The sequence below is a fragment of the Eretmochelys imbricata genome, chromosome 7 (genome assembly GCF_965152235.1).
Source record: "Eretmochelys imbricata isolate rEreImb1 chromosome 7, rEreImb1.hap1, whole genome shotgun sequence".
Taxonomy (NCBI): domain Eukaryota; kingdom Metazoa; phylum Chordata; order Testudines; family Cheloniidae; genus Eretmochelys; species Eretmochelys imbricata.
The window spans coordinates 86,016,201-86,043,508 of record NC_135578.1 but is presented as its reverse complement, the minus strand read 5'-3'; the positions used below and the strand labels follow the sequence as shown (position 1 = coordinate 86,043,508).

Here is a 27,308-nt window from a genome sequence, read left to right as displayed (position 1 = left end):
AGAGCCAGCGAGTGAGAGCGGAGAGGATCCGGTCCCGGTCCCTCACGTCCTGAGCCCGGCCTCCGTCCGGAGCGACCGCACGCGCCCAGCTGGGGAGTAGCCGCCCGCCGCCGCCTCCCAGACCCCCGAGCCGGAGCGCGTCCCAGCCCGCAGTATCGCCCCCCATGGCGCTGAAGCGGATACAGAAAGTAAGTGCGGCCGCGCCGGGCCCTGCAGTTGGGCGCCGGGCCTGGGGCTGAGCCGCGGGGAGCCCGGGCTCCGTGGGAGCGGGCGGAGGGTTCTGTCGCGGGAGAGCGGGGCCACGGGGGGGGGGTGCGAGGGAGGATCGTATTGTGGGAGCGGGGCTGGTGAGGGGAGAGGGAGGCTCTAGTGTCGGGGAAGCGGTTATGGGGGAGAGGGAGAACTGCAGGGAAAGGGCTACATGGCGGGGGAGCTGGGGAGAGGGAGGATCGTACTAGAAGGGAAGCCGGTGGTAGGGGAGAGAGAGGATTGTATCGGGGAAGGGAGGCTGGATGGGCGCCGAGGAGAACGTCGTGTGTCAAAGGGTAGAATAATGGGTGTTGGATCTTGGCTGTAGTTCTGCTCCTCGGCGTAGTGGGGCTTTCATATCTTTGCTATACCAATGGGGATATCGGTAGTTTATTGCTTCTGGGAGACTGTTCTTTGTTTCTCCTCCCCCATGGAAGTGGAATGTCAGTCTGTAGGTTGGAGGAGGATTACTTGTAGCACAGTATAGTAATGATGCTTCGCAGCTGCATGGCAATCTGGATACAGTTTAACATTAACCTTCACAAGGCCCAGGTGAGGTGGGCAGTTACAGTTATCTTACAGCTGGGGAAACTGAGGCAACAAGCAGTTGAAGGCTTGCCTATACAAAGGAAATATTGTGTGGTGCTGACGGCAGGTGTCAACAATGCAGTTTAGTTGCAAGTGTAAACAAGGGGGAACTGTGTTCAATGCCACTTCAGAAACTGCTTTAATTCTGGTATGGCCAGTGACTGGCCTGAGGTTCCTCAGCAGGTCAGTGGCAGAGCTGAGACTAGAATTTGGGGTTCCTGTTTCTCAGCTCTTACCTTTATTCAGCAGAAGATCATGTTGCTTCTAGACAGGATCAGTGTTTTGGTGGAGGGGTCACAGCAGTTCTGATACATCCTTCATTAATCTCAGAGGGACTTTGTATGGGTCTAATTCGTCTTGTTCCCCTCTGTAAGAATTGCTCTCCTAAATCTCTGAATGTGATAGAAATGTAAATAAGAGCCTGCTCAGTAAAGCAGCTTGCTATGTACTTTAGTTGATCATTTCCTTCCCGGTGTTGCATACTGTGTGCAAAGGCTAGCAGTGTCTCACTTTGAAGAGAGGGGACTCTCTTACTTAGGCCATGTCTAGGTTACAAGTGCTACAGTGGCATGGCTACAGTGCCATAGCTATGTTGCGGTAGCATTGTAGTGTATATGCTTCCTAGAGCAATGGAAGGGGTTTTCCCGTCGCCTTAGGAACACCACCTTTGTGAGTGACAGAACTTATCACACCCTTGAGCACTATAATTGTGTTGACGTAACTTTTAAGCGTAGACGAGACCTCAGGTAGTCCTGCCCCAAAGAGCTTACAATCTTTTTGCTTTTGCTCTATTTGTACAGTGCCTAGCTTAATGGAGTCCTGGTCCATGATTGAGACTCCTAGGCACTTTGATAATACAAAAAATAATTACTGATCAGCCACTTAAGTGCCCTGCTGCTGCCACATTAGGTCCGACACAACTGCAGTGGAAACATAGCTGCTACTAACCACTGTGATGGCTGTCATTCAGGATATCTTGTCCTGATCTGTCTGAGGAGCATGTTTCTATCTGGCAACTTTATCACATGAAATATACAACCTGGATATCTAGCAGGAACTCTGCACCAAGGAAAGACCAGTCCAGGTCAAGGCACGTAATGTTATGTCAAAGCAAAGTAAGCATAAATGTAGGGTTTTGTGGTTTAACGAGGGGGAGGGTGTAGCAGAGGGAGAATTCTTTCAGTCATTTATATGTTAGGCCCCAACAATCAAGGAAACAGCATATGTGTAGGATATCCCATTTTTAATTTGCCATTAATGTCAGGAGATTGATCAAACTGACTATTGACACATTTCTTATCTTGAGCGTAAGGCTATACTGTTATGACTAGGGCTCCATGTTTGTCATGGAGGTCATGGATTCTGTGACTTCCTGCGACCTCCGTGACTCCTGCAGTGGCCCATATGGCTGACCCCAGGGTTGCCCGAGCAGTTGGCTCCAGGGACAGTCACACCTGCCACTGCTGGAGCGGCTCTACAGCCCGCCACTCAGGGTCCCGCTGCCGGAGTGGCTCCGGTGCCAGCCTCTGCTCTGGCAGCTCCGGGCAGCTGGCCCCGTGGACGGCCCAAGCAACAGCCGATGCAGCTGGCCTTGGGGACTGCCTGAGCAGCGGTCCTAGCAGTGGCCACTGGCCTCCTTGGGACTCCCTTTACAGCGGTGGCCAGAGCTGTGGCTGGCGCCTCCCCTCTCCCTCCCTTTTCTCCTCCCCCGCCCCCCCCGGCGGGCCCCCCTGGGGCAGCTGCTCCCAGTGGTGGCAGCACCCCACCTAAAATTCAATCAGGAGTATTCATGGTATGAATCATGGACAGGTCACAGGCTGTGATTTTTTTGTTTCTTGCCCGTGACCTGTTCATGACTTTTACTAAAAATACCCATGATTACATCATAGCCTTAGTTGTGAGCCACTAGGTCAAAGGTAAAGTACCATCATATAAAGTATCAGGCTATTATGCTGATGCAGAAATGTTATACTTACAACTTTAACGTTTTGAGAACATAGCTAACTAATGCTGGTTTTCTTTCCAATAATGTTCTATCCGATCCACAATTAGAAACATTGTCAGCCTATTTGGCCCTTGAACATATCACAAATGAGTTTGTAAATGGCATCTGTAAATGTCAAGGATTTAAATGAGAAAACTTCTTCTAAAAAAAGCCACCCACCTCTCTTTCCCAAATACTACTTGCCCTATCAGAATCAGTCTTTCATTGCAACAAAAGAGATGTTTGTTATGAAAGGTAAGACACATGGGTGCTCGGAATATTTATACGTATAGCTTATCTAAGGTTATAAAACTGATATGTACTTCATCTTGCTATTGTTGATGCTGTGAAATTAGTGTGTTGTTTTCATCTAACCCACTATTTTGCTCTGTTCACATGAATAATTGCTTGATTTCTGCATTACTTTACGGTTGATGGTGGAAATGGAGGTTGGTGGTTCTGTAGTATCCAATTAACATGCTGTTAGTGAAGATATGACTTCAAATGTACCAACTTCTGAACGTAAAATCAAGAGATTAAAGCACAGGTTGGGAATTGGGAGATCTAAGTCTGTTCTGCCACAGACTGTATTTGTGTTGTTGAGCAAGTTATTTAACCCTCTCTGCATCATTTTCCTCTCTGTAAAATGAAAACAATTCCTGCCTACCTCACATGGGTTTTAAGGTTCACTAAAATGTTAGCATAGTGCTTTGAGGTCCTTGGATGAAAGGTGCTTTATAAATGCAAAGTATGAGTGTATTTAAAGTTGTTTTGGTGTTGCTCTAGTACTCTTTTAACCAGTTGCTGTCGTTGTTACAAATTGGGACTGCTTTAATGACAATAGCCAGCCCCCAAGTGGGAATGTCGGAATTGCTATCTTGGATCAGGTCCATTTAGTTCAGCATCCTGTCTCCAACAGTGGCCAGTATCAGATGCATCAGAAGAAGATGTAGGAACTCAACCGTGGGCAGATCTGGGATATTTTGCCCCCCATGTTAGGTCTCATCCTGATCTCTAATATATGGAGACTGACTCAAACCCTGAAGGATGAGGCTTAATATCCCTCCCCAAATCATCATCAGTCATGATAATTCTGGTTGATCATCTTATCCATATAAATTTACAATCCCTTTTTGAATCTTGCTAAATTTTTGGCCTGAATTTCTGTGGCAATGTTACAGTCAAATTACGTGTTATGTGAAAAAAGTATTTCCTTTTATCCATTTCGAATTTGCCATGTTTTGCTTTCTGTGAACGACCCCTTGTTCTTGTGTTATGAGCCAAGGAGAACAGACACTGAGTTTTTCAAAGTTTGGATCATGACCCAGTACTGAGTTGCAGAATGCAAGGCGCTGGGTCGCCTTCCTCAGCACCCAGGGACCCTAGTGGCCGGCCAGTAAAAACTAGTAGTCCCTACCTGTTCTGACACCATGGTGGACCCCGGAAGCGGCCAGCAGCAGGTCTGACTCGTAAGGGGGGGGAGGGGCCACGAGGCTCTGCACCAGCTGTGGGGGTGGTGCCTGTGGGCAAGAGCCGTGCAGAGCTGCTTGCACACCTCTGCCTTGGAGCCGGACTTGCTGGCTGCTTCCGGGGCACAGCATGGTGTCAGAACAGGTAGGGACCAGGAGACACTAGAGATAAGCCTGTAGCCCAATCCCCTGTCCCAACCCTACCCCCCCACCCCCGCAACCTGGAGCCTCTTCCTGCACCCCAACCCCCTCATCCCTGACCCCCCCCCACCCCAGAGCCCTGAGCCCCCTCCTGCACCCTGAACCCCTCATTCCTGGCCTCCACCCCTGCACCCCAACCCTCTGCCTCAGCCCCTTCCCAAACCCCTCATCCCCAGCTCTGTTGAATTTTGGGCATCAACAATTTTCTTCAACTGGGTTGCCAGAAAAAAAGTTTGAAAACCACTGATCTATATCATTCTTTATCTTATATACTTTTATTATGTCTCCTTTCTAAGATAAACAGTCACAATCTTCTCTAATTTTTTTTTTTATACATGAGTTTTGCCAAGCCTTTTCTGGACCCCTTCTCATTTCTACACTTTTGTTTGTGATGGGTTGATCAGTACCGTATGCAGTAATCCAAATGCGGACTGCAACATTGAATTTTACATAAAGGAATTATATTTTCTGCATTAATCTGCATCCCATTCCTTATGTATCCATCTTTTTTGAATCTTCCTTGTGTTGGAGTGAATACCACAACTTGTATGGTCAGAATATTTTAAGGAATAGCATCTGTTAGGTGCTTGAATGACTTGTGAATAAATTTGTACACTAAGAGCTTGTGCTGTGTACCTTATTAGTATTTCAAAATGGGGGAGATGAGAATCAGTTGGTTTATCTGTAGTTAAGACTATCTTAACTACACAATTGTTTTTAATCTGAAATAACTGAAGAAATGCCAAAGGAGGAGTGTGACGGGGTGGATGTGGCCCACAGGCCCCCTGCTGGAGGCCTCAGAGTCCTGCCACACTCGTCCCAGATACGGAGCAGTTGGAGAGGCTGTCCAAACAGGCTAGAAGGGCCCTGTAAAAAGGAGCTCCAGAGACAGTTCAGTTCCTTGCTGGAGCTAGAGGAGTGCAGAAGGGCTCCTGGCTGGCAAAGGGAACTGCAGCACAATGGACAGTTCAGAGCTAGTGGGGAGCAAGGAAGAGCTCCTGACTGGCTAGTGGGCCTGATCTTAGAAGAGCCCTGAGCTAAGGGTAAGGCATTGGTGAAGGCTGGGGCTGCAGGGAAGTGGCCCAGAGAACTGAAGGTAGTTTTACGAAAGGGACACAGTGGCATATGGCTGCTATTCTGAAGGTTCCTGGGCCGGGACCCAGAGTAGTGGGTGGGCCCTGTTTCCCTCCCTTAGGCCATTGAGAAATGGCCTACAATTGGACATCAGTAAACCTCCAGAAGGGGACTGAATTGTCAGGATGCCCAAGCTGAAGACTGGGGCCAAACCAGACTAAGCGGGCAAAACCATTGCCTCCAGGGAGGAAGCCCTGCAGATACAGCTCGATGGCAGGGCTGGGACTGGTTTAAAGACTGCGGACACACCCAACCAGAAGGGGCGCTCAGGAGAGGTGGGTGCCAACCCTGTTACAAGTAGATATGGAAGGGAAGCTGAAGTTGGTAGGTCCAAAATTAGACACCTTTTTCTTCTAGTTTGGGAAGTGAAGATGTTTGTTTTCTCAGGTCTCTTTCCTCTTCCCCTCCCCCCTTTTCCCCTGAACACCTCACCCTCTGGAAATTTAAAAAAAAAAAGGGGGTGGAGAGGATTTTGTCATCAGCCAAGCTTCATGAATGGTACTACAATAACAAACTAGCATGCATGGATGAGAAAAATGGTAAGGAAACAGATTTCACTTTCAAATGGATCATTAAACTAAGGGAAAACCAGTTAAAAAAAGATGAAATACCCTGACATCGTCTCCTTAAATGATGTACAGTTTTCCTACATGATTACAAAACCTAAAAAGACTAACTCTAGATGAAGGTATCTTATAAAATTTAGTTTTAAGTTGGCATTTTTAGCCCACCTGAGAAGATGACAACTAGAACTCAGTGACTGTTCAGGTTTACTGTAAATGTTGGTGGTTATGTTGTGGGGCCTTAAGTCTATGGGGGTATATAGAGGGCTCTGAGCAGATAGAATACAGTGAGGTCTTCATAGCTTTAGCAAGTACCTCAAAGAACTCTGGGAAGAACAAAGGGCTGGCAGATAATGCAATGAAGTCACTTAGAAATTCATGTCTATATAGACATACTGTCTCTGGCTAAGCTTGAGTGTTCTTATGACAGTTAGAAATTTTATATCTTAAAAATAGCTATGGGACTTGGGAGTTCTGTGAGATCAAGTGTCTGCTCAGATTAATAGTTCTAATAACATTTATGTTAAAGATGGCAGTATCTACTAAGGAAATGAGCTGTAATATATAGTGAACATTAGTAAGTGAACATATTTTCTTTTTTTTTAGTGTGTGTTGGTACTAACATCTCGCTAGTATCAGCATCATAGTTTCTGCTGTACCATATCTTTTTCTCGATGATCTATCCCGTAACACTGTTTCCAGACAAGGCACTTTTCAGAGGTGTACAGCACACAGGCTCCTAGAGCAAACTAATACCTGAAAAGAGGTATTCTACACCATGGGAGAGCTATAGCCAAACCAGCCAAAAGCTAATGATCAGGAGATAATTGTAAATGAAGGATTCTCACATATTAGCGAATAAGTGAAGGCAGAACAGTAAGGCTTGTCCATTGTGTCCTCACTACTAGACTAAACTTCACCAGTTGCTCCCAACTCTGTGACAAACCTGTCTTGAGTCCCTCAGATTTCCCTCTCTGTACTCTAGAGTGCATTTTAATCTGCCTCACACTAATAGGGACCCCTTGACTGCCTCTGGTCAGTGATCTGCTTTGCCATAGGACACAAGGGAGTTGATAGATTTGTGTCATCAAAATCATAGATTTAGACTGCACAATGTCTGATCTACACTGGAAGCTCCTTGGGACAGGAACAGCATCTCCTGTTATCTGTGTACTGTGAAGCACCATGTACGTAGTCAGCACTAAGCAAATAAAATATATACAAAATTCACTTCTGAGACTCTTGATGCTTGTAAGTTCTAATTGATTTCATAATGTATAGTAGTGTGCTGCAGTGTAAACTAGACTTGGGGGTTCTGCAGATGAGTCTTCTGTAATTAGCAAATCTTTGAAAATTGGGGAGAGGCTATCACTGTTTGGTGCTAAGTATGAATATGCATGCTATGCTCTAAGGTCTTGCTGTATCTAATGTTAGGTAGCTCAGTGAATTTGTTCACATGGCTCTTCTGTGAAGAGCTGTTGTCCTATGGTTGGTGCTCAGAACCCTTCATTTTCATCTCTGTTCATGGACTTTGGCTATCATGTATTATAGGGTTTGTTGAGAAGACACTTTCTTTATAAGCTACTATTTTTCCAGGGCTTACCTCTAGTGATCAAGAGGAAATGCGGTTTCTGATGCTTGTTCATAGCTCAAACTTAATTATTTGGAAATACTTGAAAAATTCTTTTTGGCTGTTCTTGTTTCGAGTGTGGAGGAACTTGGATGTATTTTACTTCAGAAAAATTATTTTTGAAAATTTAAATAAGTGGCTTTTGACACATTTTTGAAGTAACTAAGTTTAAAAATAAAGGGTGTTGTAGTCTTGTAGTGTACACAACTTTATTTTTTCCACTAAATTGAAATGTAAAGAGACATTCATGCACTTAACTGTCAGTGAAATAACACATCTGTGTTTCAATATATAATCACATGTGCATGCAAATGGTCAAACATCATCCACTAATTTGAATCTTACAATTCAAAAAGTGTTTTCATTTGTTCCTATAAACTAGCAAAATAAATATAAAAAGAAAGCAAAATTGTATTTGCCAATGTAAATATATAATAGTCTGATTGACCTGGAGCAGAGTTATGGCTTAGAATTTCACATTTAACCTAACAGTAACCTACATGTGTAGGGGAAAATATTGTCTGTTGAGAACCATAATCTAAAGTTTGCTCATTAATAGTTTTCTTTGTATTGAATTATGATGCACTTGTTGGATGATAAAAATAATCTTGGGGGAAAAGGTAAAAAGTTTTTTATTTAAGCAACATGATATGAAGTGTTACTTAGTCTGTGTTAGGCTTCTTAAATTCATGGAGAATTAAGAATCATTACATTTTCATGTTAAGAGTATAAGCAATGCATTTAGACACTTGTGGGAAGTTAATTTCAAAAGCAGATAAACCAGTAGCTGTCTAGGGGGAATCAATAGAAAGTGAGGTTGTGATATATAATTACACTCAAGCAAAAAAATAAAAAGTGTAACTATAGTAAGCATGGGACATACACTTTGATTTTAAATATTGGGGCAAGGAGGAGGAAAAGTGGGATTTCTAATCTCTTTTGGTATAAAAATTCTGAAAACTAATCCTGTTAATGATGTTGGCTGATGGCATGGACTTCAGTCTTTTGTTAGTCTTTCTCTTCAGCAAAAAAGATAGGACTGTGTAAATAGAACACTTCTTTGAATCCAGAAATTCTAGGGCTGATCTCATATTAGAGTATCTAAACTAAAGGATTTTATGGCATGTGCCCACATTATCAGAACAATTGGTTATAATAACCGATATTGAAAGTACAATTTAAAATGAGCTATTCATCTTAAATGTTTCAGCAGTCTTTCTGTAATCAACCATTGGCTAATTAAGCATGCTGATTGAACACTGACTCCTTAGAGTAGGAGATGGTGACACCTTATTTGAAGGGAATATTGCATTTAATTTCTTCCCATGAAGTGAAAGTAACTATAAATTTATTTTAATTACAATACAAACAAGAAATGCAATGCTTCATAAACCCCTTATCGCTTGCTCAGTATACAATAGGCAGTGCCTCCATCAGCTGAAATGTGTGAATCCAGTGCTCATGCCCTTGGGTATCCTTTGTTGTTAATAAATTACTATAGTCTCATTTTAAGGAACAACTAACTTTATTTTCCATCCCAAAAATTTGTTCATGAGCTCTTACACCCTTGGCAGCTATTGAGTTTGTTTCTACACTTTTTAATTTTATATTCCATTTTTATTAACTGAACATGAATACAGTAGGCACTGATAGTGGCTTTCAGCAACAGCAGGTGGTTACCCAGTAGGAGTGTTTTAAAAAAAGAGGGTGGTTGTCACAACCTCCAATAAGGAGGACTGTTGATAGTAGCTAGGGACAAGGAAGACATATGCAATATTCCCCTTTGGAAAGGCTATATCTAAGGACTAAAATAAAAACATGAATAGCAAGGAAGGATAAATTAGCCAAGATTGACTTTATACCCTTTCGTAATGAAAAATATCATACTTGTAAAATACTCTATGAAGATTTCTGTTCAATTTTAACCTTTCTTGTTTTGTAAGTCTGAAAAATAAGATTTACGAAAGTAAAGAAGCTGTTTATCCAGAAATATCAACGGGAGGCTAAATTCTGTTAGCTTTCAGGCTCATTTATGAGTATTCTTAATAACAATACATTTGTGGAGCACCTTTTGGGAAAATCAGACATTTTACAAACTAGTTTAAATCAGTTAATGTACATGGATGGATGGGGCCAAGATTAGGTTATGCAAAACATTGCAAAGTTAAAGGAACACTCAGTTAAGCATTTAAAATTTTTCCTTAATACTTTAAATAATTGAACTTAAAATAACACTTAATCTTAATTTTTTTCATCTTACACTTGACATTTCACTGTAGAGTTGATTTATTTATAATTTGCAGATCTATTTTACATGTCAGTAGCACAGTACTGCAGTTCTTGAGTTGCAAACACTGCAAGGAATGTTTATTTATTTGGGAAAACTTTCCATTTTCACTGGCACTTACATTTCTATTGTTTTTTGGTTTTAAATGTCCTAGATGTCTTATTTTAATCTAAGTACGATTAGAACTGAATTTGGCTTGATTCTTAGTTACCTCATTCTTCCTTGTAAATATTTTTAATCATTTACAATATTTTCATGTTTTTCATAGGAACTAAGTGATCTGCAACGTGACCCACCTGCCCACTGTTCTGCAGGGCCTGTTGGAGATGACTGTAAGCTCTTAATCATTTACTGCAAAGGTCTTAGTATATTTTTGTCAGTTGAGGGAGGAGAAAAATTGTCTAAAAATTTAATGTGTTTTGTCTTTCAGTGTTCCACTGGCAAGCAACTATTATGGGACCTGTAAGTATGTAATTCATATAATTGAAATAATCCTAAACCCCTTAGAAAGTAGGCCTGAGGTATTGACTTTTCTGATTGTGGAAAGGATTCATTTCATACAAGCATTTGCACACCTATAAGCACCATAGTCTTGGATTAAACTATCAGATATTCAGGTTAAATATTTGGGGGAAACTTTTTGCTATTGTAGTAGTTTAGTACTTAAAGTATTCTACATACTCCACCTACTTTGTCACACTTAACTTTCACTTTCAGTAAAACTTAAAAAATCCCTCCTTTTCCTCTTGAAACTAAAAACAATTTAACTGTAAACAACATCAGTCTACATTGAACCTTTGATTTACTATTCTGTTTCCTAAATGAAAAGCCTGTTGTGTGTTGTTTCTCTTTTTCCCCAGGGATGATCAGTTAAATACTGTTATATGTTAGCTTCATCAGTCCAAATGGAAAACCATTATAGTAATTCATTTAGTAGTTCTAAATAGAATTGTCGTGGCACAGGGTGTGCTTGGGCCTTTAAAGGGTTAAAGTTCCTCCCATTCCTGTGATGTGGTTCTACCAAAAACAGAGCAATGTTTTGACTTGTTGTACAGCAATCATGGAAACCATAGGCTGCTGTACATAACGGATCTGCTTTCCTCAGTCTGAAGGAGGTCTGGGAGATGTTAGGATTTGCTGTAAGGCTCTCTCCCCAGTAGGTGGTTAGGGAAGGGCAAAAGTGCTAACTTTGTCAAAGGAAAAGTGCTTAAGAACAGAAAGAAGCCTGAAAAGGAAGCCTGAAGAGGATCTGAGCAAAGGAATATTTGGGAGAAATACATAAAGAGTGAACCTCTGAGGGAAGAGATGTTTTACCCAGACCCTGATAAGGGGATCATAGCCCAGATGTCTTTCCTTTTGGACTTTTTGTTACCACAGAGAGAGGATTTTTGGTTCCGTTGGAGGGCTAAGCCATCGAGCCAACAGGGGAAACTGAGGCCCTAGCCAAATCTGATGACAAGAAGGTGAGCAACAGCATTACAGGGTGAAAAGGAGAAAAAGGGAGTTGTGACTACTCTGGGACAACTTGTTTCAGCATATTTAAATACAACTCCTGCCTCCTCAGGAAAAGGATTAGGTATTAACCTACCAATGGAACATTAGAACCCTGTCTCTTGGTGGTTTTATCCGACTTGCCACTGACCCACAAGCTCTGTGACTGATTGACTTGGGCCTGCTTTATCAATAGCGGATTCATATTCACATGAGCTGAAGCTACCCTTCTGGTTTAATGACTGCTTCCTTTCTTCTACCCCCTTTGCACTACTGAAAGGTGAACGGCAAAACTGTGAAGGGACGTAGAGTTCCGATGAAATGTATGTGATGAATGTCCCCATTAACAATGCTGTGAGGCTTGTTCAGCACAAAAAATGGAGGAAGTGGAGGAAATCTTTTAAAAGAAAGCTAGAATTTGTCCCAATAGTGAATTACCTTGATGACCTGAATAACACACACCCTCATCCGGCTCCCTGCCCTTTACAGTTCACCTTTAATATCCTGTAGCAGAAACATTCTTTTCTCTCCATGTATTGAACTTGCACAAGAATGAAGATATACTTATCTAGTGGAGAATGGGAACAGATCCCTTTTCAGTCCATCTTCCATCCATATCTGGCATTAGGGAAGGCCATGATATTCGCATAGTGCACTTGATATTGAGAGACATATGAAAAATGACATATATTTCAATGCTCCAATTTCCTGCTGGACTGTAGAAAGCACAGGACTAAAATTCACTTTCAGAATTAATGTCCCATGTCTGGAAGTAGGATGACTTGTATGCTACTTTTGCGTCCACCCAAGGTAAATATTGCACACTGACTATGTTTCAAATGACAAGTCTGGAGGGGTAAAGTATCTCTCTAGATACTAACTTTCAACCAGTAGCTAACTTTTACAGGTACAGTTACAACAACAACTAGGGCTGTCGATTAATCGCAGTGAACTCATACAATTAACTTAAAAAAATTAATCGCGATTAATCACACTGTTAAGCAACAGAATACCAATTGAAATTTATTAAATATTTTTGGATGTTTTTCTACATTTTCAAATATATTGATTTCTGTTACAGCACAGAATACAAAGTATACAGTGCTCACTTTATATCATTTTTATTACAAATATTTGCACTGTAAAAATGATAAAAGTATTTTTCAGTTCACCTCATACAAGTACTGTACTGCAAACTCTATCGTGAAATTGTAACTTGCAAATGTAGATTTTATTTTTATTTATTTATTTATTTATTTGGTTACATAACTGCACTCAAAAACAAAACAATGTAAAGCTTTAGAGCCTACAGGTCCACTCAGTCCTACTTCTTGTTCAGCCAATCACAAAGAGAAACAAAATTGTGTACATTTACGGGAGATAATGCTGCCCGCTTTTTGTTTACAATGTCCCCTGTAAGTCAGAATAGGCGTTCGCAGGGCACTTTTGTAGCCAGCATTGGAAAGTATTTACATGCCAGCTATGCTAAACATTTGTACGCCTCTTCATGCTTCAGCCAACATTCTGGAGGACATGCTTCCATGCTGATGATGCTCGTTAAAAAAATAGTTTGTTAATTAAATTTGTGACTGAACTGCTTAGTGGAGAATTGTCTCCCCTGCTCTGTTTTACCCGCGTTCTGCCATATATTTCATGTTATAGCAGTCTTGGATGATGACCCAGCACATGTTTATTTTAAGAACACTTTCACTGCAGATTTGACAAAATGCAAAGAAGGCACCAATGTGAGATTTCTAAAAATAGCTACAGCACTCGACCCAAGGTTTAAGAATCTGAAGTGCCTTCCAAAATCTGAGAGGGACAAGTTGTGGAGCATGCTTTCAGAACTCTTAAAAGAATAACACTCTGGTGCGGAAACTACAGAACCTGAACCACCAAAAAAGAAAATCAATCTTCTGCTGGTGGCATCTGACTCAGATGATGAAAATTAACATGAGTTGGTCCACTCTGCTTTGGGTCATTATCGAGCAGAACCTGTCAACCGCATGGACCTACATCCTCTGGAATGGTGGTTGAACCATGAAGGGACATATGAATCTTTAGCACATCTGGCATGTAAATATCTTGTGACGCTGGTTACAACAGAATGACAGGTGACATTGTAAACAAAAAGCAGGCAGCATTATCTTCTGCAAATGTAACCGAACTTGTTTGTCTGAGCGAATGGCTGAAGTAGGACTGGGTGGACTTTATAGGCTCTAAAGTTTTCTACATTATTTTATTTTTGATTGCAGATTTTTTTTGTACATAATTCTACATTTGTAAGTTCAACTTTCATGATAAAGAGATTGCATCCGATGAAGTGAGCTCATGAAAGCTTATGCTCAAATAAATTTGTTAGTTCTCTAAGGTGCTACAAGTACTCCTTTTCTCTTCACTTCAGTACTTGTATTAGATGAATTAAAATATACTATTTCTTTTGTTTTTTACAGTGCAAATATTTGTAATAAAAATATAAAGTGAGCACTGTACACTTTGTATTCTGTGTAGTAATTGAAATCAGTATATTTGAAAATGTAGAAAACATTTAAATGGTAATCCATTGTTTAACAGTGTGATTAATCACAATTTTTTTTAATCACTTGACAGCCCTACAAAAAACATTAGAGTTCATAATCTAACTAGTGGAGCCTTTGTGTAGTGTTATAAATCAGGGTACAGTATGTGAGTTGTAGATTTGGCAGAATTCTTTTTTTATCATTTTAACTGATAATTATTTTAAGCATCTTTTTTTTATTTTTATCAATTTAAACTTTCACTTACCTGGTTAAGGTAAAGCTTTCTAACCATTAAAACACAAATTGTCAATATCACATGTCAAAATATACAAAGAGAATATCTTAAATCAAACTCTCATAAGTTCTTAAGCAGCAGTTTTCTCAACTTGTTTATCTGTACATTTTGATTAGAATTGATGGAAATATTTTTTGTTGGTTTGTATGTGTTTGGTGAAATTGACACTTACCAATAAAAATCTAATCCTTCCAAGCCTAGTTCTCCAACGTTAAGCGATTAAGTAAAGGATTGTCTTCATTGTGAATTTTTATATGTGGTACATGCCAAACGCAGTGTAAATTTGTTTTTCCTCTTCATCAATGTTAAATTTGTTTGATCTTAAAAGCTTTTAAGATGGACAGGTCCATTTAGTATGCATGCAAATTGTCATCTTATTCCTAGCTAGAAGTATTGTGACAACCACTTTTGGTTTGGTATTACGTAATACTGACTTCTTAGCAGTACTGTTTTCAAACTTTTCTCTTACTGAAAAATTTCTTCATTTGAAATCTTTACATGAAGTGTTCACATGGCTTTCCCTATGGCACTCTTTCCTAAATAAGTAAAAATGATATTTATGTTGATTTTTAAGATAGATTTTTTTTTTCCCCTTCTCCTCCAAAACAAAGAGCAACAGGCCACCTTAGATCTACATAGGGAATCTGAGAAGCCAGTGTACTTGCACTATTTTGTTGCAGGCATCAGATTCTTAGCAATTACATTAAGGATACCAAAGAAATTCGAAACTATTTTATTTTTTCTTAGTCAGAAGTCACAGGGATGCTTTAGCTTTGAGGCCCTCAACCGCCTAATCTTGGGGTTTTTTTCCTTCATAATTATGAAAATGAAGGGTTTCCTCAACAGATGACTGCAACAGAAAGATATTTCTCTTTTAACTGTGTGCAACCTGGACTTAAACCTGTGCACATGTTCTCTAACAAAATGCATGTTCACAGATTGTACAGGTCACAAAGATGTTGTGTGTTTTAAAAACTCCCTGATGTCGTCATGATCAGCTGAGTAATGCTGGAAAACCCTACTCTTTGCACCTGCAAAGAGAAATCCCTTCCGAAGGTAAGTATATTTGTGGCTTAAAGCTGGAGGAAGGCCCTGATTGTAGCAGAGCAATTGTGGTTCTGTTGCACAGAGGGCATGATAAGGAGGGCCTGCTCAGAGGTTCTGTGCTGCCATGGAACTGAGTTCCAGGAGCACTTCGCTGCCCAAACATGCAGGGGGAGCTAGCTTGGAGCTGGTGGATCAGCAAGTAAGTAGATTCACCAGCCAAACATTCTTCCTTCTCTCTTTTTTTCTCCCAAAAAGTGATGTTCAGTAGGGTGTGGGTTTCTGCAGTAGTGGTCAGGGATGGCTCCGCTGTTGCTCCACAGCCTTGGGGGAGGATTCCATCCCTCATTGTCAGCCGCATGCCTTCCCAGCACAATGCCCGCATACTTGGGCTGTGTGTTGGTGAATAGATTTTGCCATAATAGAATAGATTGTGTGTTGGTGAATAGATTTTGCCAAAGTTGCCCTAGTTTTGAGAAGGCTCTTTAAATTCAGAAAGGACCCTTAAAAAAAACCCAGTAGCATAAATCCTGTTTTTTGTCTTTTACAGCCTGATAGTGCATATCAAGGGGGAGTGTTTTTTCTCACAGTACATTTTCCAACAGACTATCCTTTCAAACCACCAAAGGTAAATACTTAATTGTCCTAAAAGTGTTATAAAAGTCCTAGGTTGGGGCTTTGTTTCTGTGTCTTACCTGTTTAAAACCCAATTTTTTGAGTTAAAAGCAACAAAGTCAAATACCTATTCATATTGATTAATATAGCAGACCAAATGTTAAAACTGGGTTATAGGGTCAGATATTTGTACAATAGGCTATGGTTTGAGCATTGGCCTGCTAAACCCAGGGTTGTGAGTTCAATCCTGGAGGGGGCCATTTAGGGATCTGGGGCAAAAATTGGGGATTGGTCCTGCTTTGAGCAGGGGGTTGAACTAGATGACCTCCTGAGGTCCCTTCCAACCCTGATATTCTATGGTTCTATGATTAGTGGTGATAAAAGTCCACATTGTGTTACTTCTGTGAGTAGCAACTCTAAAAATAAATGACTGGATATTAAAGGGGCAACACTTATGGTGCCAGTTGTAATAAGCAGAGCTTGAAGCTAACCTCTTTGTTTGTTGTTCACAGATTGCTTTCACAACAAAAATATACCATCCAAACATAAACAGTAATGGGAGTATTTGCCTTGATATCCTGAGGTCACAGTGGTCACCAGCTTTGACTGTATCAAAAGGTAACTCCATAGACGTGCTAATGATTTTATGCATCTGTAATAGTAATGATGGTGAACATTTTGATGATAATATGGTATTTTTAGGTCAGCCTTACTGTGTATTCCTACACTGACAGTAGCTGGAAAACAGCAGTAGCAAAGGGTGGGAGTAAGAACTTTTATCCTACATAGTATTTAAATGGGAAATTCCACAAGATTCCTGACTCTTTCAGATCATGCAACCTTTTTTACACTTCAGATGTCACATTAGACAGTGAGTCATACATATGACTAGCAACTATTATTCAATTTGTGCCACTTAAGTGTGGGACGCTGGGAATGGAAAAAGAATTTACATGTAGGCATTGTATTTAGTATTTTAACATTAAAGAGGTGTCATGGGCGCTGGCTCTGAGTGGTCAGGCACCCTGCCTCCCTGTGACTGGCTCAGTTAAGGAGGATAAGCTAACACAGATCTGTCTGTGAATAGTTAATTGGAGAAGTAGCTGGGTGCTGTTTAATTAGTTAAGGAACACTTGAGCCTTATAAAGGATTGAGGGCTCAGGTAGGAGCCCAGAATACAGAGAGAAAGCTCTTGAGATTGTTCCTAAATGGGGCTGGGTAGGAGACTATTCCCAGTAAAATCTCCTCGCAGAGCAGGGGAGAGGAACCACACCCAGAATGGGCCAGAGGAGAGAGACAGTAAAGCTTCCCAGGAAGGGAGGCCTGAGAGACCCTGAGTTAGCAAGGGAGAGACTTCAGAGGTGCCAGCAGCAGAGAAGCCTGGGGACTTCTGGCAGAAGGAGAGGCTTGTTTGCATACCACGTGTGGCCGTTGATTAAATAAACCCAGACCCCTGTAAGGGCATTGTTCACTGAATACAAGCCTCATTGAACTTATCGAAAGCGCACCAGGGGAAACTGAGGCAGAGACATAACTATGATTGCACAAAGGGCTTCCAGGGGGTGCTCCAAGGGAGGGTAGCTGGTATATCATGGGGAGTTCTGTTGTGTGTGTGTGTGTGTGTATATATATATATAAAAAAATAAATCACAAAACAATAGGTTTACTCTCTCCTCTATATGCGCATGTAGTGTATAAAAAAACGTTCACTACATGCGCATATAAAGGAGAGAGTAAACTGTATGTTTTCTGATTTATCGTAAACCCACAAAAGCAAGGAGATTCCAATTAAATGGAAAATCCTATCCTTCACCCATCCTGTCCTTTATCCGTGGCTTGGTATTGAGGCAGATCTAAAATATCAGATGGCTCACTGCTTTGGAGATCCTTGCTACATGTTAGCATAAATAGATGAATTTAGGGTGGTGATCGGGACTGGCTCTGAATCATCATCTTGTGGGGTAAATCTAGCCTTTTAATTATGCTTTTGTGGGGGTAAGGGAAACTGTTCTGACTATATCACATTCTTGTGTGAGATTGCACAGTCTGTTGGCCCTCAAATCTTCAGCAAATAAAACTGCTCAATTATCTAACCAATCTAGTGTAGCATTCAGATTTTCTCAAGTTTTGAAGCATGTTACTCTTGGAACAGTAAGGCTGAGGTTAGATAGTTTTGCCTGGCACAGCTCTTCATATTATTGGGGTTGTAGGAGTTCCACATAAGGTGTATCTTTCTTCAAGTGTAGGCACCAGAACTGCTTTTCATTTCTCATCCATACTACTCATTACACTTACCCACTCCTTTCCTTGACACTCTGTATATAGTGATATAAAATACAATCCGACTATTAATGATGGAACTTCTTTAAAAATGTACAGGGTTAAACAATGTAATGTTTCCTTAGGTACTTAATAACGCCCTGAACAATGTCTCCTTTTAGAATAGTGTCATTACATTTTCAGTTGGAACAAGACAAAATTGTTAGTCTTCATCTGATCTAAATTGCTCCATTCAGGTGCAGCTATTATAGGTTCTTGTATAATGCAACTGCTGCCCACACACCCCAATTCTGTGCAGGACAGACTCAATAGCTACATAAAAAGTCTCTAAATTTACTTTGATTGCGGGGTAGATGCATAAGGAACATCTTGTGTATATTCGATCTGCAGCTTTCTGTATAAATTGGCCACTTGTCCTGTCACTGAGCAATCATTGTCTTGTTCCCTATTAATGTCAGAGGACATATTAAAGAAAAAAAAAAAAGAAAAGGGGAGGGAAAAAAAAGATGTCAGCCATTTGCATCTTATCATTGTCTCAGATTTAAAGGCTACACTCCATGTTTTTCTTAAATGCTCTTTTATTAGTAGTGGTGAGTGGTCTGTCCCCTGGTTCACACTTTAGGTAGAATGCTTTTATAGTCTTAATTTCATTTATGTGCGTATATGTTGCATATCTCAAACTGGTGCCTCACCTGAATGGTTGATGGAAGTTTTTGTTTTCACTTGCACATATGTTCTTGCTGAGCAGGATTAAAGGACTTTGATGTGACCATATGTCTGCTAAAGTGGTCACTGCTCAATGTGACCAGTCAAGCAACTTGAGTTGTCAAATATTAGTGTCTTATGTTGATATTAGTAAGTGCCAAAAACTTCAGCACAAAATGATTGAAACTGCCACAGCCCAAAATATCATTTTGAATTAATACTACTTTTTAATGTGGTAAAATTAAATCTGCCTGAGAATGCCAAGAAATTAGTACTGACATCTGTTTGTGGCGAAACTTGTAGTGTTTAGAATTAAAAATCTAATACCTAGTGTATTCAAATTGGGTGAAAATTTTCATATGCAGTCTTACTGGAGAAAATAAATCTAAGATGGCTACAAAATGAAAAAATACACTAAAATCTGGTGTTGCACGATAGTGACACAGAACATAAAATAGATGCATTTGTAATTAGTACAGGCTGATCCTGTGACCCTGCCCTAAGCCCTCTGTCAGAAAGTCAGTCTCTCTCAATAAGAAACTAATTGTATTGGTTTTAAAGCAAAATGGCTTACAGTCTGATAAAATGTTCACATGACCGTATGTAGTTTTCTTTAACGTGTGTAAGTCAAAATTGTCAGTTTCACTTCTAAGGCCTGAGTCCTGCAATGAATTCCTCACAGGCACATGGGTCTGCATGGTTTGTTGTATTTTGCATCAAGTTCTTTGAGTGTACACTCTCTGGGTCAGGAACCATATCCTCATGTATGTCTGTACAGCATTGAGCAGAATGGGACCATGATCCTGAGTGAGGTTTCTGGGCAGACTTGTAGTATAAAGATTTAATACTAATGATGTGCATTTGTTTCCCAAAATTTATCACTGTATATAGTAAGGTATTATAGAAAAAAAGACAAAGCAGTAATCCCTTCCTTAATCTATTTTCTTTTTTTAGTTTTATTGTCCATATGCTCCTTACTTTGTGATCCTAATCCTGATGACCCTTTAGTACCAGATATTGCACAAATCTACAAGTCAGACAAGGAAAAGTAAGTATAACTTTTTGATATTTAGAGGCTTGCTTTTAATCTGCTACGCATAAAACGTTCCCTCTCATTCTTCGAAGACATTCTCTTCATATATGCTCTCAAAACTTAGGTATACCAAAGATATACATAGCTAAGCCTTTAAACAATAGAATTTTAACAAGAACCCATGTAATAATTTTATAACTTCAACTAAACCACTTTAGTAGACTGTAGGGTTACACAAATCAACATTGATATTTCCTAATATTTTAGTGCACAAATCTGTACATACAACCTTGACACTTCTTTTGTATGTTTACATTAGTTTTAAATTACATGAGGACAAATAACAGAATATATTATTTGAGATGGGATGTTGGTCCTGTTGTGAAAGACTTGTTAGACTTATGCCTCTGCTAAAAGGTTAAAAGATATTGAACATGGATATTAAATGTTGACATTTGATTTCCCAAATACAACTTCTGTCTAAAATATAGAAAATATTGAGAAGTTTTTTCCATAGCCACATTCATCTAACAAACAAGAAAATCCTACAGCAAAAATAGACCTTTCTTCACCTTGACCTCAATTTAGAACTGGTGGGATAGCTTGTATCTGGATGGCAACCTAGGCAACTAGTGGCTGCAGTAGTGCATACTTCTGGTGCAGAAGAGATTTAAATTGAAAGGATTTAATCTCTAAAGGTATCATATTGACTGGATTCCTACTCTTTGGTCTTAGTCTTGTTCTCAAAGCGCGCCTGGAACTCCCAAAGCTGAATTTTGATGGTTTCGGGCAGCACTCTGTTACACATCCCTGCCATGGGGTGGCTTGAAGCACTGTGATCCAAGTACATTGCATGGCTGTAGCCCCGGGAACGTCTGGTACCAGTGTTTTGTGGTCAGCTGAGTCTCCAGGTCTTTGGCACAGAGTGGAAGCTTATCTCCAGAACAGTGCTGTGCAGAGTGAATTCTCTGAGCATTTCAGACTCTAGAGGATTGTCTCTGGATATCTCAGGAAGTTGATGCCTTGGCACACTATGGGGCACTTCACATGGGGGTGGCTACAGGCTCTGGGCCCTCAGAATATTGCAGACCAGATTTGGGAATTTCCAAAAGGTTCCCTGGAGTAAATTTGGAATGCCAGTGTCTTTGAATCTCTGGAGCTTTCCCCTGGTGTATCAGACACTAGCACTGTGAGAGTGGCTTGAAGAGCCAGGTGGTGGTAGCTCAGGGGGCGGAGAGAAGGCAGAGGAGGAGTTCTGTATCTCAGAGAGCTTGTACTTGAGACAATCTCCTCCACAAGTAAAGCTGCTTATTTCCAATGAGACAGGAACATCTGTATATGCTTCCTTCTTCTAATTCCTGTTTCTAAACCTTTTTCTTAGGTTCAGCAGGAATATGGATCCATTGGTCCTATAACCACAATCTGAGTGTTTTAACAGTCATTCCAAATGGTGGAATGATTGACTACTCTAATGAACAATTGATGTGATAACAGAGTAACTTGGAGGTGCACCAGTCTTCCACACCAGGGTGCTCAAAGTAGTTGGGGGATTGAACTTTCTTCCTAGAGGTCCTGTGGGACATACTGTTTCTTGGTCTGGATAGTCCAAGTCCAGGATGTGGTCTGACTCTTTGCTAAAACAGACATATTGAAACTCTGTTGCAGCATATGCCCTAAACTGTGTTCTGCAACAGTATTCGAGTACCTGTGACATCTGAACCACATAAGAGCATTTTAGTGGGCCTGAAAACACAATACATAATATCAGTGAAGATGCAGTAAACACAATGTGTTGCTCTTAGTGATGGTCTTAAGCCCTTCCAGATTCCACAAATTCATATTGTTCGCTCTTTGGATCGAGTATTTGGTAGACACTGTTAGGTTGGTGGATGTTGTGTTTGGGATGCATGTTGGCTACCTTTGATTCTGGCTGAAATCCTAGCCCTATTCAAGTCATTGGGAGTATTGCCATTGACTTCAGTGGGGCAGTATTTCACTCGTGGTGTTTATGCTAATTGTTGGTAGCCTCGGGGGTCTTTTCTTTATTACCTTAATCAGTTACACTCATTGTTCCAGGATCTCTAGAGCCTGTATGGAATATCTGGAAGAGATCACAACTGCTTGTAACATGTGAACAAGCTTGTGTGTGCCTGCTGCAATAATACTCATTAATAGCAGCACTAAGATGAAAGGTACTTACCAGGAAAATGTGTGACATTGACTGTCATCTACATATTACAGATAGAATCCGATTTAGCTTTTTAATACTCATCCATTCAGGAACTTTTTGGTACACCTGCAGATGGGCCGTAGTTCCTCCTCACTGGGCACAGTTTTCTGAAGGTAACTGAAGATTGTTTTCAATTTGAAAACTGTTCTATTTGTCAAGTTGTGTTGGGGTCTTTGCTTATGTTAGATGGAGGTTATGGTCGTCTTAAAGGATATTCCTCTGCTGAAACAGTCTTCCTTGTCCATGCAGTGGATATTTTTGCAGACTGCTAAGATGTTTTTTCTTTCCGGTTATGATGTTTGGTGTAATCAAATTGTCTGACCCATTTTGCAAGCACCTGCCCCAATATTTGAACTTGTTTGTATATCTACCTTATAATACAAACCCTATTGTTCTCAAGATGAAGAAATCAGGGCTCAGCCTTTGCCTGTTCATTTACTCAATATTTCTTCCTCCTGTTGTTGATTGGGGGGTGGGGGAGTGGTGGTGAAAAGTCTCCACATTTCTTAAGGTGGTGTGGAAATTCCCATACAGTTTCTTGGAGAATTTCTTGGTTTATGGAGACTCCCTCTTTAAAGTGAGGACTAAGAATCCAATCGGTATGGAATGGTTTGAGAGAGGAAAATTTGCCTGTAACTCTGCTTCATTGAAGTTATCCTTTGGTTGGCTTTCTATTAAACTTATCTCCTCTCAGATTTGGTCTGTGAAAGTTATGGCTGACTAAACTCTGGTTATGCTATACACTGACTTCTACCAATATTAACTTAAAGTCCAAGGAGTTATGTTCCATTAGCATGTGTTTTGCAGATTATGGAGACTACTGCAGTTAGTGCACTAATTACATATATTGGTATCTTAAAGGGAGGCAATTAGGTTTTGCAAAAGTTCTTGCTTCAACCTTTTATTTGAAGAAGGAACTAACAGGTGGGGGCAAAAGAGGCTACAGAGCCTACAGTCAGGTGTTTAATATACCCAAGTGCTGCTACCAAGGCATGGAGAGAGTTGGCAGTCCCCAAACTCCTAGATTTGGGAGTTCTGGCCAGTCTTAGAAAGGAAGAGAAAAGGAAGAAAGGAAAAGGCCCAAGGATAGAAATCCAGTCAAATGATACTTTCGGAGAAGCATGATTACTTCCCTTTTGAGTGTCAAAGTTCATATGTTGTTGGCAGACAATGGTAGTTGTGGCACTAATTGACAATTATAAGGAGAATTACAAAAAAAAAACTTCCTAGGTTTTGACCTAGTTCAATAAGACCTTTTATACCTAAATGATATTTTGGAAATAACTTTCTAATAATGACATTAATAATTTGACCTTGTTCAGTCTAATGATATGTAATTAGCTTTAATGCAATTCTTACCTTTCTTCTAGGAAAAGTCTTTAAAAACTTGTTTAAATTAACTTACTGTAAAGTGAATTTCTACAGCCAAAATAGAGTTGACATTGAGAAACAGATGGTGGAATAAAATAATCTTGTGCTTCAGTATATGGTGTGCATTGTTTTAATGACCTACTACTTGCCTGTATTAATTAGCTAATGTGTTTCTAATAGTCATAAGTATGCTAGAGTTGTTGATTTTGGCACTGTTTAATGCACTGTAGAACTATTAGCAAAAGACTGATTACATATGCACAAACTGTAGATTTCTTACATTTTAATGCAATCATCGAAGACTGCTGTGGTTAGACTTTATTTTTTTAGGTAGCTCCAAAACTGAGAATGTGTATCTATATGCTATGAATTACGTATTTTGTTTCTTGAGGAAAGAGAGTTACTATGTAAAACATTCTTTATATTTCACAAGTTTATAATCAATCCCAAAAGGTAAAGAGCCAGTAACGTATCATTTGAGTACTTACATAGATGCTGTGGATCATATATATACCTATCTTCATTGAAATGCCTTCTTTCTATACATACAGATACAACAGACATGCAAGAGAATGGACTCAGAAATATGCAATGTAAACTTGTGAAGACTTTTTCATATATACCACAGAGTACTGTAAATTCTAGGTTTTTCAAAATTAGAAGTAAATGGAGCACAGTTGACTGTTTTCAATGTACCATGAGGCCCTTTTTAATTTTTACCCATGTAAGTGTGTTTCTGGAGCAAGAAAAAACAAACTTCCAAAAATAATCTTAAAACTGTGATGAGACTATTTATCCTTTTTGTATGCTTTGCAAAAGACATTTATTGTGGTTTTTAAGACTCTTGGACTTCTGCATCTTCAGCTACAAGATCCCTAATGCAGTTGTAAAGGAACCAACTTATTTTTTGCTGAAAAACTAGATGCTTTACATGAGAAATACTGTATGTGTCTTTAAGATATGTTGTCAATTTCATGAGTCCGTTCAAAATTTCATTCTGTTAGTTGTTATATAATTTGTATTTTTTTACTGTATAGACTAAATATATTTTATTTACCATGCAAATTAATTCATTTAGACTTTTTTTCCTTTAGCACAGTATTGACATGATACAACTGCTAGTAATGAAATCAATGAGGTGTTGCTCCCTATGGGCTATTATAGAGACTGATTGCAGATTTCTTAAAACCTAAAATGATCTTTGCACTGTAATTCTTAACATGCTGATTATGGAGAAACACTTGGTTTTTTTATTCTGTTGCATACTTGACTTAATTTTATTGCAATGTGAACTAATTGCACTGCTATGTAGAAAGATGTAACTGTTCTGTTTGTTGCTATTCATGACTGATTTTTTTCCCCCTCTGTTGGCAACATAATATTCTCATAGACCTTTTACAAATCTTACTGTAGCTTTTTCCATATAAATAAAATGCATTTTCTATTATTTGTCTTGGCTATTATTTAAATCTTGCATAACCTTGTAAGTGCTTGCTCTAAAATTAAAAGATCAAAATATTAAGTTATGCATGTGAATTATAGACAAAGGGGAAAATAAAGCCATGCATCTGATATTAATTCTAACTGTTGCAATTAATTTTGTTAGCTGTAGCCCAATTTATTTAACATGTTATGCCCATTGCTTTGTATTGTGTGGGATTCAACTTTGCTGAAATCCTACACTAAACACATACAAGTAATTCTCTTTTGACAAGAAAAAAATCACATATGTTTGGGCATCAGACACTTCTCATAAATTGATATAAATGTATACTTTCAATATCAGAATGTCATGGTAAAGAATCTTCCCTCATTTATGTCTAACGATATTTTGGTCTAATATTTTTCACACGTGAAGCTAACTTTTCCATTAACTGTGTCATCTAAGTCTACTTCACAATGCATGTAGAAAATCCATAGTATTGGAAAAGCAGATTTTGTTTTTAAACTAAAAATGAAAGCATTTTAATCTCAAACCACAGATTCCCCTCCCTCCCCTTAGGATGCTAAATTAAATTATTGTGTGTTTAAAAAAAAAAATGCTTTGAACTTTCTGCATTAAGCAAAACTGGATTGAATGGGAAATTTGCCACCACAGGAACCAAAACCTTTGAGTGCAAGCTAACTCCAGTGCTTTCTCTTACACCAAGGAAAAAATGCCATTTACTGTAGCAAACACCTAACTGGAATGTGTAGAACAGCATGCATGCTAGAAACTTTTTCTACCACTGGAATTTTTTATTAATTAATACTTGTTTAAAACTCCTTGATTCACCATTGCCAAGAATATGAAACAGCAGCACAAATTGGTCAGTTGTGAAATGTCACTTTTTTTTCTAATACATACAGTTGACTTTTGAGATCAACACTTAGTGGAGAAGCACTAAAGTTTTTTCTTTGCACTGCTTCAAAGAATGTCCCGGTTATACACTGTAGAATATATCATCTTTAAAATGGTCAATAAAAGTCTTTAATAGTAAAAATAAATGAGTAATTCCACTCTACTTGAAATGGGATATTACTGCTAAGGAAGCTAAACTATTCACCATTCATTTGTTTTGTGTAATATCTCTAGTGGGTGGAAAAGGCTTCTGAGTAACAGAATCTTTCCCAGAATTCTTTTACATTTGTCTCTTACATTTTTGTTAGTTATATGCTTGTACCAGAACAAATGGTTTAAATAGTTCTTTGTGTCTTATGCTTAACGATGTGAAATTTGGAAGCTTGACTTGCATGTTAAAAGGAATTAATTATTCTTTGTCTTTTACTTTACTAAAACATCAAGGCTAGTTTGAAAATATTTATATGTAAATTGGCAATATTTGAGTATACACCATACAAAAAGGAATAGCTTCCCATCATAATGCAAGATCTTTGGGATGAGCAATAGAAATCAAATTAACTGACAATGATGATCTGACTGCAGCACTAGTTTTTACTCTAACCTTATAGGATTCTTTGAAGATAAGTGTCTTGAAGACATTCTTTGTAGAAGTTTTCTCAGTGGTATTCGGTCTCTGACTCACCTATCAATCTACCTTAAGTAGTCTAAACTTTCTGTCCAAGAAATATCATACCTACTATCTATAAGTCTGATACTTTGATTTCTTTGATTGGCATTTTAGGTAATCCCAAACTTCATCCACCAGGACAACATTTAAGCCATTGTTGAATAAGCAAGGATTTTAAGAATTTCCTGGTAAATGTTCTGTCATCACTTATTAGATGATGCATTATGAAGACTTTTTCTTTTCTCTCTTCAGAAGGTTGCTCAGTCCTGCTGCTTTCAATATGATGGAATAAACAATGTATAAGTAATCTGTGCTTCCCTCCTCTCTATCGAGTCATATTCTACTGTTCACTGTAAAATGCTTCATCTGATTGTCCTCTCTACGGTGACATTGCCACAACTAAAGGATCTCTGTATCTCTGGAAATTCTTGAAAATGTAACCTTAGTTTTATTCTTATTTATTCTTACTCTAATATTACAGATGGCTTGCTTTCTAATAACTTGTTCAACAAATTTCTGATGTTTGTGTGGTATTTTCTGCCTAAAGATGCCAACTGAGGCCTAAAAGATAAAAATTAAAAATGTTTATCTGTCTCTGTTAAAGAATAA

The 27,308-nt window shown here is 39.3% G+C and overlaps 1 protein-coding gene across 2 annotated transcripts; it reads left to right on the top strand.

The window, feature by feature from the left end:
- Window positions 1-27,308, top strand: UBE2D1 (ubiquitin conjugating enzyme E2 D1). 2 transcript variants are annotated; one of them, XM_077822148.1, is made up of 7 exons: window positions 1-188; window positions 10,374-10,437; window positions 10,536-10,567; window positions 16,005-16,082; window positions 16,582-16,687; window positions 20,009-20,102; window positions 24,240-27,308. In XM_077822148.1, exons 1-7 carry the CDS (start codon window positions 165-167, stop codon window positions 24,283-24,285), a joined length of 444 nt encoding a protein of 147 aa, XP_077678274.1. In that variant the 5' UTR covers window positions 1-164; the 3' UTR covers window positions 24,286-27,308. The 2 variants fall into 2 exon arrangements, with proteins under 2 accessions (XP_077678274.1, XP_077678275.1); XM_077822149.1 differs by lacking the exons at window positions 1-188; window positions 10,374-10,437; window positions 10,536-10,567 and adding an exon at window positions 13,759-15,466.